This window comes from Hyaloscypha bicolor (assembly GCF_002865645.1).
Source record: "Hyaloscypha bicolor E unplaced genomic scaffold K444scaffold_83, whole genome shotgun sequence".
Lineage (NCBI taxonomy): Eukaryota > Fungi > Ascomycota > Leotiomycetes > Helotiales > Hyaloscyphaceae > Hyaloscypha > Hyaloscypha bicolor.
This window is the reverse complement of record NW_020194585.1, coordinates 1100527-1113320: the sequence shown is the minus strand read 5'-3', so window position 1 is coordinate 1113320 and position 12794 is coordinate 1100527. Positions and strand designations below refer to the sequence as shown.

The 12794-nt window shown below is 45.8% G+C and overlaps 5 protein-coding genes across 5 annotated transcripts; 2 read left to right on the top strand and 3 right to left on the bottom strand.

The window, feature by feature from the left end:
* Positions 1–1551: 1551 nt before the first annotated feature.
* K444DRAFT_590169 (WD repeat protein-like protein) lies at positions 1552–5254 on the bottom strand (the record flags this gene model as incomplete). The annotated part of the gene is made up of 4 exons (XM_024878140.1): positions 4398–5254; positions 4078–4346; positions 2479–4017; positions 1552–2335 (listed from the first exon to the last, which is right to left on the bottom strand). The coding sequence occupies exons 1-4, from the start codon at positions 4941–4943 to the stop codon at positions 1552–1554; spliced, it is 3138 nt and encodes a 1045-aa protein (XP_024736664.1). The 5' UTR covers positions 4944–5254.
* A 121-nt stretch (positions 5255–5375) lies between these two features.
* K444DRAFT_613317 (uncharacterized protein) lies at positions 5376–7107 on the bottom strand. The gene has a single exon (XM_024880321.1). The coding sequence runs from the start codon at positions 6932–6934 to the stop codon at positions 5756–5758; it is 1179 nt and encodes a 392-aa protein (XP_024736663.1). The 5' UTR covers positions 6935–7107; the 3' UTR covers positions 5376–5755.
* Positions 7108–7535: 428 nt separating this feature from the next.
* K444DRAFT_529923 (uncharacterized protein) lies at positions 7536–9239 on the top strand (the record flags this gene model as incomplete). Its single annotated transcript, XM_024874857.1, has 4 exons — positions 7536–7934; positions 7986–8116; positions 8294–8918; positions 8970–9239. The coding sequence occupies 4 exons, from the start codon at positions 7536–7538 to the stop codon at positions 9237–9239; spliced, it is 1425 nt and encodes a 474-aa protein (XP_024736662.1).
* Positions 9240–9461: 222 nt separating this feature from the next.
* On the bottom strand, positions 9462–10157 carry K444DRAFT_529793 (Calcipressin; the record flags this gene model as incomplete). The annotated part of the gene is made up of 1 exon (XM_024874844.1): positions 9462–10157. The coding sequence occupies one exon, from the start codon at positions 10155–10157 to the stop codon at positions 9462–9464; it is 696 nt and encodes a 231-aa protein (XP_024736661.1).
* Positions 10158–11055: 898 nt separating this feature from the next.
* Positions 11056–12782, top strand: K444DRAFT_409577 (insert subdomain of RNA polymerase alpha subunit). Its single transcript, XM_024872602.1, has 3 exons — positions 11056–11459; positions 11514–12079; positions 12144–12782. Exons 1-3 carry the CDS (start codon positions 11397–11399, stop codon positions 12553–12555), a joined length of 1041 nt encoding a protein of 346 aa, XP_024736660.1. The 5' UTR covers positions 11056–11396; the 3' UTR covers positions 12556–12782.
* Positions 12783–12794: the final 12 nt, after the last annotated feature.

Genomic DNA, 12794 nt, shown 5'->3' with positions numbered 1-12794 from the left:
ATTATAATAATTATAATTCTTTTTACTAGGTATTATAATATATAAAATAAAGAAATTAATAAATAAATACTTGAAATATTTCAAGTATTTATTAATAATAAAAAAGGAAATTATAAAATTACTTTTATATTTATAATTATATTAATAGAAAATAAAGCCAGATATTATAAAAATAATTAAAAATAATTAAAGAAGACTTAGAAAAGAATAGAAAAAGAAGCTAGAAAATAATAATAGAAGAAGTTATTATATATATAATTATTAGAGTATATAATAATATAAAAGATTCTTTTATAGAAATAAAGAACTATCTAAATTAATTACTAGTTTTTATACTAGTTCTAATTAGAAATTAATATAACTAATTAATATATATTTCTAGAAACTTATAAATAATTTCTAGAATCTTAGAAATATTTATATAAGTTTCTTATATAAATATTTTATTAAATTCTTTTATAAAGCTATTTAAATTATTCTAATATAAGATCTAATAAATAATATTAATTTTATAAAATAGTATTTTAATACTTTAAATTAAACTAATTATAATATTTAGTTCCTAAATAAAATTATAATTATTAGCTAGCTTTTATACCTAAAATATAAAAATTATTTCTTTTTATTTATTTAGCCTTAATTTAATTAAATAATTTTTATATTTATTATTTAGATTATATTAATAAACTTATTTTCTAAAATACTAGAAGTTTATTTTATTTAAATATTTTACTAATATAAATTAATAGATTTTGAAAATAAGATTTTAGGAAAAGAATATAATTATAATATATATAGAATTATATATAATTAAAGAATATATAATAAACTTTAGATATTACAAGTATTAATTAGTAAAATTAATAGTTCTTTATTATTATAACTAATTACTATTTATATTATAAGTATTAGGCTTATAAATTACTAATTATATATATATTATTAGGGCCTTTTATTTAGAAAAGGCTTCTTTAAATCTTATAAAAGAAATAGAAATTAGTTTTATATTAAATTTAATATTATAGTTTTATAATTTACTAATTCATTCTATTATTTTATTATTTACTAATAAATATCTTATAAAAAGCTATATAATTAATATATAAGTTTAATAAAATTATTTAATAATAATTATATTATTATTAAATATTTCTATTTATAAATTAGTTAATTAAATAATAAATAATAATAAATGAATTAAATAAATTAAAATAGTTTTAAATAATAAATAATAAACTCGGTTTTATTAATAGTTTCTAATTAAGTTATTAAATAAATAATAAAATATTAATATATATAAAAGTTAATTAATTTTAAGGCTTTTTTTTATTAAATAAAAACTAATTATAAAATAATTATATTAACTAGTTATATTAAATTTTTAAATTTTTAATTAATATTATAATTAAAATTTTTTTTTATTAAAATATATTTAATAAATTTAAAAAGTATTATAAATATAATTAATTAAATACTTTTATATATTTAATAATATTATAAATTTTAAATATTTTATAAATATCTTTTAAAAGTATTATTAAAATATATAAATTAAGGTAATATACTCGAAGTAACTAAACTACTTGCTGTTTTTGGCCGCTCTTCTGCCATGCTTACAGACTCACTTGAATCTACCTTTAATAGTCTAAGCTTCTCGTCAAACATAGAAACGAGGCGATCGGAGTATTGGTCGAGAACCGCTAATACCGTCTCACTAATAACTTTCGTCTTGAGGTTCTTCTCTCCTAACGCTACCGCTGTGAGTCGCAGTTCCTGATCCAACTCCTTCAGAGCATCCTCTTTCACAGATTCGGCGGACAGGAGCTTCTTGCGGTAAGCTCGTAGAGTGCGACATGCTTGCTCAGTCGCCATATTGAGACTGCCAAACTCGCTGAAATTCCCTGTGCTCTTCGTTCGCCCCCGCGAATCAAGTGAAGCCAGTGACGGTCGCCTCATGTCCTTTGCCGGCGGGGGGCTGCGAGATCGATGCCGGCTACCCGTAGCACGACGTATGGAAGAGTCATCCGATGCTGACGTAAAGTGCTTTGAACTAAGTGGTGGTACAGGAGGCGCAAGCGCGAGAGTAGGAGACTGCGATGAGAGGCCGTATCTCGACGTTTTTCGTCGGATTCGTGGTGGAGAGCGATTGCCCGTTGGCGTCGAAACTGGTGAGACCCGCTGAAACTCTGCCAGTTCAGCTCGAGACAGCACTCTCCTCAATGCTGGTCTAGTGGACGGAGTGTCCTTTGGAGGAGATGGTTCTCGGGTGTCGGAGGAAGATTCTTGCGCTTCAGGCACTTTCGTTGGTGAGAGATCCCATATCATAATAGTACCACTAGATAGTCTCAGAGTTAGCCTTGTTAAAGGAAGTGAATGGTAAAAATAGTGTCCCACGAGTCCTTTACTCTCAAGTGATCCTGGCAGTAATAATAACTCGCGAGACATCTGCTAGAGAAAATCCGTTCATAAAACACTTACTCAGCCCCGGAGCTTATCAGAATCTTCTCCTCAGAGTCGGACTCCAAGAGGGCAACATCAGTCACACTCGCAGTGTGGCCAAACTCGCGGTCCAGAAATGCTCCTGTTACTCCATCGTAAACGCGCACAGACTTGTCAGTAGTCGAGACTCCAGCTAAAATTGTTGGTCTTCCCGGTATGCAACTAGGTCTTCCCATGACCAGAGCATCCAAGACAACGGCCTCAGCACCCTCACTGTCAGTTGCGCGGAACGAGCTAACAAGACGCCCACTGGCAATCTCATAGATTGCCACTGACCGATCAAGCAAAGACACGACAAAGTTGCCCATCTGGTCTGCAAAACAGGCGGCCATCGATACTGGGGAAGCTTTCAGTGTGATAATGCGAAGGGGAACTGCGCCAATGATATCTTGACCCCCAACGTCCTTCTTCACAAGTTGCCTTATGTGAATGGTTCTGTCTGTCGAGCAGGATATCAACTTCTCTCCATTCTCCGCAAAGAACAGGCTGCAGACACTGGCTGAATGGTCATCCAATGTTTGGATAAGAACCCATTCGCCTAGGAGCAAACGGAACATCTGAACCGTTCGGTCCCGGCTACAGGAGGCGATCATGGTAGTGTTTTCACTTTCATGAAGGGCGATATCTTGAATATCGGACATATGAGCCCTCGTTTCCAACTCACACGTCTGGGTGGACGGATCGACGATCCGCAAGACCCTCAAGACGCCATATTTGTCCCCAGTGACTAAATATGCAGCGTTCTTCCCAGCCCTCACAATCTGACATTGGTTGACAGGGTCGTCGTCTCCTGCGGAGAGCTGCTCAACTTCTACCTTCACAAGACCCTTGCTGCTACCGTCAAGATCCCAGAAGACGATTGTTCCATTGGCAGACCATGTAAGAAACGCGGCATTCATCTTGTTCTCAGGAGACAACAGGCCAATCCCAAGGACCGAATCACCATGTGCCGAGAGGACTTTCTGCATACTCAAATCCGCAGTATCAGAGTCCGGATTCGATATTTCTATCGAATTGTTGGAATCGACCGTGACGAGGCTGTTTGCAGCATAACCCATTGCACAGAGATCGGGGCCGGAGGCGCCCGAGGCAGATTCTAAAAATGATTTCAGTGATTCAGGAGGAGATGGATTTAAGAGCTCATCCAGGATCATGGATTTCATTCTGCCATTGCGCCCTCCAATTCTGACCATTCGAGACTGAACATCAACCGCAAGACACATGATGAAGAACCCCGTACTTGCCAGTTTTATTAACTTTTGGCCCTCGCTATCGTCGAGAAGGCAAACGTCGCCCTTTTCAGCGCAAACAATGGCCTTGTGATTGGATATTGGTGCAATGGCCGTGAAAGTAGCTTCCACAAGGGGCCCAAGTAGTACGTTCCGACCTGCCAGGGTTTTCAGGATCGGCTGGACAGCGGCTGGTTGCGGTGTTCCATCAAGCGCGAATCGTCGTTTTGATGGCGATACGCTCCGATTCCCCTCGACCCTCCATATCTTGATATGTCTGGTACCGATTCTGCGCATTGGTTAGCTACTGGAGACCTTGACTTGATCGAAGGGTATATTAGACACTTACGTGACTATACTGCTTCCGAGCCAGATCATTTGCTTGATAAAGCTCGTGCATTTGTTACTAGAGTGTAATTTGGCAGCCCCAGTTCTTTGGTTGATTGACCAAACATAAAGAAATCCATCATTCGCAGTACCCAGGCTGGCAAGATATTTCTGATCAGGGCTGAATGAAACAGCTCGAACACCAAAGGTATGTTCGTTTAATATAACTAAAGGAGTATCAGAGGAAGTATCTTGCAAAGAGAAAATCAGCACTCTTGGGGAGTATCCGGTCTGTCATAAGGTTAATAACTGACGTTAATGACCGAGCGGGGAGATGCTCACCTCCCCAACCGCCAACAGGGTTCCATCCGGGCTCAGAGAGACACAAGTGGCCGCTTTGATTCTTTCCCTGCTTGTCCAAGTTTTTAATGTAGGCGAGTCAACTCGTTCAAGGTTTGTATGTGGTGTAGACAGCGAGAAGGGAACCGCAGAGTCTCTCAGGTTTGCAACAGATCTATTCCTGCCATCATTTGCTGTGTTTTCTGGGGTAGAAGGAGTGCATGTGGCTGTGGCCCCAGCATTGAGTGCCGTTGCCGTTGGGCGAGCTCTGAAGAATCTCTGGGAGTCCTTCGAATCGTCGTCAACAGTGAAAATAACGGCCGCTGCGCCGGCTGTGTATGCAAAAGTTCGAGATGATGAGCAGCTATCGAATGCGGTGGGAGAAGAAACTGTGGTGCCAATGATACGCTTGAGTGAAAGACCCGACTCGTAGAAAGGGCGGGGCTTATTCGGTGATCGAGGGGTGCGTGGGTATGGAGAATTCGAGGGTGTCAGCTTGAGCCCGTTGTTGGCAGCAAACGTCCTTTGGTTCGACGGAGTGGAAGACATGATCAAGCCATGGAGGTGTTCAATTGCCGCGATTGACGCAATTGGGTTGAAGAGTAGGTCATCTGTGTTCTCGACCGCAACTTTGGGAAGGCCGTCGTCGCAATTGAGGCGCAAGACTGATCCAAAGAGGACATGGGAAACAAAGGCTGACGTTTGTTGTGGTAGTTACCAACGAACAGGAGCACGGGGAATTGCTCACGTACAGCGGCAGATCTGGTCGATCGGAGTTGAGATAGTAGTAGGTCAGATTCAGATGGAAAGACCAAGCAGTAAAGAAAGACGAAGCGGAAGCGATGAGGAGGAATGTGACGAGATGGGACTCAGCTGGTATGGTTGGGCTGGGTTTTCGAGGGCCTCCTTCAGGTCAGATGTCCGTGCGCGACGCGGTGCTGGGCCCTGCACGCGCTTCCAGGGATGAAGCTCTGGGGTCTCCCAGTCTCCGAACAGCTTCACAATTTTGGCTGCAGGTCCGGTCCAGCGAGGCGGCACATACATCACATCACATCACATCCCATCACATCCTGCTCCAAGTCACCCCGACACCCAGGAGCCATGGAAATAGGTCTTGCCCCTGATTTTCGTTCTTGTGGCGGCAGCAGGGGCTTGCTCTGATCAATTTCCCAATATGCATGGCGCACTCAGCATGAACGGTCGAAACTTGTTCTCGGTAAAGCGTTGCCATTGGAGCATTTGAGCTTCAAATTCAATGCAAATCCACTGATATCTTCATGTCAATCCTGCCAAAATCCAACAAATTGAGCCCCCGGTCTATCATACAAAATGCCGGTTTCATGAAACCATCAAACCACCCTTCACAGTATCCTATCCGCAAGACTGGAGCTCTTTGCAGCGAGACTCGCAGCGCTGTTGCCGTTTGCCTCCCTGCGCCTGGCAGTCGTAATCAGCACGGGTGGGTCCCGAGGCTGTTGCTGTTTCTTCGTCCATTCCTGCTTCCTCTTCATCCAGTCTGGTTTCCCCTGCCCAATGCCCAGCTCTCTCCACAGCTTTGGTGGCTTCACCCCTAGCTCTGCATATCTGCTCCAGACCTGTTGGCCCCTTTTAAGCCAACGTCTTTGTCGGTCTGTTTCTTCCTCGGGAGACGGACTCCACTTAGACTTCAATATTCTCCGGATTGCTTCAGCAGTGACTCCGAATTCTTGTGACAAAGTTTGTGTATCGTATCGTTCGGGCATCTGAGCATGAAGAGCTCGGATGCCAGTAATAGCATCGGGAGAAAGACGTTTTCGCGGGTTCCACCCATCAGGGAATTTCTTCGACAGAGCTTCTTTGTCAATCTGCCAGTGCTCGCGTTCAGGAGGCGTCCATTCATCTCGACTTGTAGGCCTTGACGCTGATCCCCCAGTTTTGGAATTTGAGTCTGTTCTTCGAGGCTTGCTGAAGTGGAGCGCAAAAGAGTTGTTTGCAACCTTTGTCCTCCTACCTGTGATCCTTGATACTGGGTCCACGGGCGGCTTAGGCTGCTTCATGGGAAGATCCTTCAACAAAGACTTCAACGGAGTTTCATACTCCCTAGAAGGAGTCTCGTGGTGCTGGGAGGGCTCTTGGGGCGCCAGATCTGCTGCAATGGCATCTACCGCTTCTGGGGAGAGTTCGACAACGGCGCTGTCAGCATCGGGTTTGCTCTGCAAGTGCCCTTCCAACCATCTTGGCGACCCCGAGGCCGACTTTACATCTGTCAATCCATTGATTGATCCTTTGCTGTCCGAGAAGGGAGTAGTAGCATACGCTCGGCGAGGAAGATATCGATCTCTGGTACTTGCGGCAGGGTTGCAGCTTCGAATCAACAACGGTGAAGAAGGGCCGAATGTCTTGGATGCAGAAAGGTCCACCTGGGCTATACTTCTAATAAAAAGTCTCAAGGTGTCGACAGTGCAGCGGCAAAGCATTGCTGTAGCCCGGAATGGGTTCAGGAGAAGTGAGGGTTCGCGAGGGAAAAAAATGTTGCAGCCCGGGTCAGCGCTTGGTGTCATTTCCGCGATCCTTATCGGTGGCCGCTGCAGTACTGTACCGCCCCGGCGAGGCGAGGCATGCGTTCGTTTTGTCGATGTTAAGCGAGGCGAGCTGGCCGGCTGTACAACTACACACACAGAATATGTTTGCTCTCCACGTACCTAAAGGTAAAGGTAGCACTTTGCGGTGCGGATGAGCGACAGTTGAGGATGCGGGAACTGCGTGTCAAGATTTTGCCCCTCCAGATTGGCGATATTTTGGGGTGGTCCAGAAACGTGATCAGCCTGCTCGCATTTTGAGCTTCTATTCGAGTCAGCAGCTTCGAGTCAGCTTTAAACAGGTGCAATAGGGGGGTGTTCTCAGTGTCTTTGTTGGCTGGCAGATAGCCGCGGACACAAGCAGAGCTTCGGTCATAACTCGCCAATGTTCTGGGTTTCCTCCCCTAAACGTTTGCCGCACGATCAAGGATCGAACTCATGATGTCGCCATGTGACAGCGGGGTAAAACTTTCCAACCTATATTCGAGCAGCAACATCTTAGAAACACGCTCTTTCACTCCTTGGATATTCCCTCACATTCTTCTCCTTTCTCGATTCCTTACTCTTTAGGCTTTAGTTGTCGATGTCTTGGCCCAACCCTTTCTTACGCAAGGATGAGAATAGTAGACATGTTTGGGGCTTCGACTTCCAATGGACTCCCCAGCACATGACCCCGGCGGAAATGCATCCTCTGAAGTACTCTTATGATGTGTCGGGCGAGGAATGTTTGGTCCGCCTTAATAGGATCTCGCCACCTGGTCCGGACCAACAGCTGCCTCGAAATCGAAGCAGGACTCAAGCGGATGCAAAACCTCCAGTGAAAAGAAACTTGTATGCTCTCTTAAGAGACCATGCCCCAGAAGACGAGGCACTGGGACGTCTGTGGGACGAAGTAAATACTATACCGGATTGGGTTGATTGGAATCAGATTGCTCGTGGACAAGATGTTTTTTATCGGTATGGAGGCGTGGCTCTTACTGCTGTATGAACTCTCCATATTCAGAACAAAATACTCTGACTGACACGGGTACAGCTGGCTTACCAGTCTCTACTTGGAGGTATGGGAGCTGCCCGGGTCACTGAGGTCCTTGCTCGGACGGGAGGCTTTTCGACCAAAGTGGCTAAAGCCCGGATGTACGAGACCACGCAGCATATTTTGCAAGTGTAAGGCTTATTCTCATACCAATTTTGCAACCTTTTCTGCAGAAGCTACGAGTCTAGGAGCTTTCTCGGAAGCTTTTAGACCCCATTTCCACCCTGTCTTAGGGTCCAAGACAGATCTGGGACTCTCGGCTCATTAAGGCCCTTTTCTCGGCTTTAAAGTGCTAATTTGCTGTGCAGAACGAGCTCCTTAGACTCCATCAAGCCAGGCGGAGCTGGTCATGCTTCATCCATCCGAGTCAGACTTCTTCACGCAGCTGTACGACGACGAATAATGAAACTTGCAAAAGAAAGACCAGAGTATTATTCCGTAGAGGAGTTTGGGATTCCTATCAACGACTTAGATTCTATTGGTACAATAATCACCTTCTCGGCAACTCTGATTTGGCTCGGCTTCCCGAGACAGGGGATCTGGATGAGACAGCAAGAGATAAAGGATTATCTTGCTCTGTGGCGTCTGGTAGCTCATTACATTGGGACCCCTCCTGAGTACTTTGAGACCCCAGAACGAGCTAAATCTATGATGGAATCTCTTTTGATTTCAGAGATTCGTCCCAGCGAGACGTCGAAAGTGCTCGCAAACAACATCATTCTCTCGTTGCAAAGACAACCTCCTGCTTATGCGTCAAAAGATTTTCTCATAGCGAGCGCTCGGTGGCTTAACGGGGACGAATTGGCGGATGCCTTGGGGCTGGGTCGCCCAAGCCTTTATTATAAGGCTCTAGTTGCAGGGCAGTGCATCTTCTTCGTGTTCATATGTTATACATATCGCTCGATACCGTACCTAGATAGGCGAAAGTTAAAGGTGTGTATATGTGAACCGCTATCTTACTCCATGCTTACAGTACTGCCCTAGGCACTTCGAAGCATGTTCTATCAAGTGATAGTCGAGAACAAGGCACATGGGTTGGGTGAGGAAACGAACTTCGACTTCAAGTATATCCCAAACTTTGACACAACAACGTCGATGGGAGAATATGTATCTGGCTTAAAGGAATCGGGAGTTGAGAGGAGGAATCTGAGTGCACTGTGTATGGGAAGTGCAGTTATGGGTATTGTTTTGTATTTCTGTTTGATGACAACGTTCAAGGTATTTGGGAGACTAGCAGCCTGGTGGTTTACTTGAAATTCTGGTCAGAGGCATCGGGATTAAACCATCCAAATATTATTACAATGAGAATCTAACGACTCATCTATTCTCAGTTTACCGCACAAGTCCCCATGATCGTGAGATCTTCTCGGTGCAATGCCGATATATAAAAAAAGCTCAATGCAAACGCAGAGCTCCCGCCGAGACCATGCACCCCTCTTAACGCCAAACTGCCATCAAATTTCACCCCCCGATCCCTCACGTTTCCATCAACTCTACTGGTGGTCTTGAAGTATGAGCAAGAATAGGCTTCTCCGTCTCAATCGGACTAATGTTACTCTCGCCCGTCAAATCCTCTACCGAAATTGCCGGCAGGTTGGGACTGCACCCATGTTCACTCGGGTGATATATCGTCGTGCTCGATCCACTGCGTGCTCTTCCCGGCTCTTGCTCCCCATCACTTATTGGGCTTGCGGGGAGATCTGTCCGCGGCTTGTGATGTAGCTTCGCCAATGCCTCCGCCAAATCCTCCGCATGTACCTGTTTATTTGGTGCGTCTTCTAACTTCATTTCCCATCCGTGAGGAGGAGAAGGCGGAGGCGAGATGAAGAACAACTTCCCTGCATCAGGCAGATTGAGATGCTCGTCTTTGGGTTCGATGTTGGTTGGTTGGCCGAAATACACCTTGACACGCTCGCCCATTATTGCTTCGCCATCGAGGATTTGACGGATCCGAATAGCGGAGTCCTCGTCAAAGAAGGAGGCTATGATGCGCCTGAAGGATTTGAGCGGCGCCCACGAGTGGATAGGCGCCGAGGCGTTGATGAGGTCTTTGATGGTTTGGAGATTGTCGGCGCGGAAGATTTCGGCATCCTGGAGATTGGTGATGAGGAGGGTGTTCGAAGGAGGAGTTGGTTGTTGTAGAGGCGGAATAGAGGAGAGGTCTATTGACATTGGCGTCCTTGATCCTTTTGATGAGACTGGCCGGGATGCCGGAGGTGAACTCTCGGAGCTTTCTGTGGCCATCTTGGTGGTTGAGTGCTGTCCTTGGAGACTGTCAAGATTAATGCGCGGATTTTTGGAGAGAATCGTTACAAAGGTGGTTCTTATTCGGCTTGGTTTGAGAAGGCAAGTTGGGAATTGTTGTGGTTTTATCTACTTGAGGTCGGTTGTGGAGGTCTGGCTGCTCGCCACCTGCGTGCACAGCACAGCCTCGTTAAAAAGCCAACTTTGCTTCCAAGCCACTCAAACGACGGCTTGGAGGACGTAGCAAACTCCCGGGGAAACCCGTGAGTGGCTCTAGTCTGCGTGTGGTTCTGGAACCGCGCAGACATGACAAGACAAGGCCAGACAGGGTCAATGCCCCTCGGCGTCGGCGGTTGATGGAGTTGAACGATTGCACGCCGCTGCGATCATTTCTCCTCCTGGCGCTGGGTTGCGGAGTGATCTTTCCCGAACACTGCCCGCAAGGAGAGCGGATCAGCACTTGGTTGACTCCAGTCCAGTTCATTGCCTCCAGTGAGGCTTGGTGGCTTGGGAGCAGCGAAGAATCCGGAGAGAGCAGCTGTCAACAGAAGCATTTCTGGTGCATCACAAGCCGTCCCAGGGTAGCCTCCAGAGGTTTCCAAGGAGGCTATGGGAGTCTTAACAGTTAACCAGCTTGCTATGAGCTCGACAACTTATTGACTCAGCTAGACAGGAGGGACAGGTATTAGAGGTACACGCCACCTTGTGACCAGTACAAGCGCTGGGAGGAAATGCCCCTTTCTCCGGGTATTTTGTTGAAGGATTCGTGCTAACGATGTCCACGACGCCGACGGAATATGCCACTGGGTAGTGTGGCTCTTGATCTGAACTCATTCCACACCCAGCATTTACATGGAGCCCCCCATAATGTATCAATTCACCTTGCTTTTCAGTTGAGGTCCAGTGGTCTCGACGCGGGGCGGAGCACGTGACCCACCAATGAAGTGAATCACATCCCTGCAAGTTTCGCAACCGGCAAACCTCAGCCTCGAAGTGGATTGCCATATTTTGTACCTCGACCTTGCTCAGCCCTCAGCAGTCAACAAAAGGCGAGTCAACACCTCGGACACGTCAGCCTTGCAGACTGCCCGCTGAAGCTGAAGGGAGCGAGATTATCATACCAGCGCCTTCCCGTCCGACACGCGTTCTGTTCACCTCGCCTTCAAGATGGATTTCGACCCCATGGTGATGGACGCGGAGTCCCTGGGACCGTCCGTGAAGATTACTGACGTAAGGTGACTCGAATTTGTTCCGTGGATTTAGAACTCATAGGCAACATCATAGGCTACTGCGCATTCTGTCGATTTCGAATTGCAAAGCGTTGACCTCTCCTTTGCGAATTCCCTACGCCGAACTATCCTCGCGGAGGTCCCAACGATGGCAATAGACTTGGTAGAGATAGAGGCGAACACATCTGTGCTGGCGGACGAGTTCATAACCCACCGTCTTGGTCTCATCCCTCTGAACTCGAAGAATGTGGACGATGTCATCTATTCCCGCGACTGCGACTGCGAACAGTACTGCGAGCTCTGCAGCGTCACCCTCACCCTTCATGCTAGATGCACGGGCGATGAGATAATGAGAGTCTATGCTCGCGATCTTGTTGTCGACCCTTTGCGAGCGAACCAATGGGTGGGAAACCCAGTCATCACGGATCCGGAAGGATTGGGGACTGTTATTTGCAAGTTACGCAAGGGCCAAGAGCTGAGGATGAAGTGCATTGCAAAGAAAGGCATTGCGAAGGAGCATGCGAAGTGGGCACCAACATCTGCAGTGGGATTCGAGTATGACCCTCAGAATAAGTTGCGACATACAGATCTGTGGTACGAAGAGGATGCTGAAAAAGAATGGTAGGTAGACGACGCCCCTTTTCGTGCGACATTGCTGCGTGAAAATCTGCTCACATGTATCAAGGCCAAAAAGCAAATATGCTGGGTGGGAGGAGCCTCCTCAAGAGGGCGAACCATTTGATTACGATGCCGTCCCTGAGAGATTCTACTTCGAGGTTGAGAGCGTAGGCAATCTAGAACCTGATGCGATCATTCAGCAAGGAATCAAAGTACTCCAGCAGAAGTTGGCGGCCGTCATTCAGGATCTGACCGAAGGCGATACCCAGACAAATGGTGTCAATGGCCATGGCTACGACGCACCCAGAAGTCCGGAAGATGTTGGTATGAACGGGGCATGGGGGCAAGATCAAGGTTACGCTACACCATTTGGTAATGGGAGTGGCGCTCAAGACCCGCCGCAGCCATGGGGTGGATCAGCTACACCTTACGGAGCCACTCCATACGGACAACAAAATGGTTGGGCAAATGGTAGGTAGAGGATAACCTGAAGCCGAAACTTGGCAGTCTGTAATACCACTTGCATATCGGGGCCAGGCGTTGGACGGAAAAGCTTTCCGGCATCTGGAAAACGACCAGACTAGAACAGGAATGATATCTATGATACCCTATTATACAGAAACTCCAGAGTATGCTTCTAAGTCTATGTCTCCGAACACCAACCCATATCATATGTCCACAAACATATCATTTATACGCCGGACCCGTGAACGAATAA

What these genes read in the sequence shown, in the direction of transcription:
- K444DRAFT_613317 (XM_024880321.1), bottom strand. Translation starts at nt 6,934, where the DNA reads ATGACACCAAGCGCTGACCCGGGCTGCAACATTTTTTTCCCTCGCGAA.
- K444DRAFT_409577 (XM_024872602.1), top strand. Translation starts at nt 11,397, where the DNA reads ATGGATTTCGACCCCATGGTGATGGACGCGGAGTCCCTGGGACCGTCC. An exon ending in CGTCCGTGAAGATTACTGAC is followed by an intron (nt 11,460 to 11,513) that starts GTAAGGTGACTC and finishes GCAACATCATAG; the next exon opens with GCTACTGCGCATTCTGTCGA. An exon ending in GAGGATGCTGAAAAAGAATG is followed by an intron (nt 12,080 to 12,143) that starts GTAGGTAGACGA and finishes ACATGTATCAAG; the next exon opens with GCCAAAAAGCAAATATGCTG.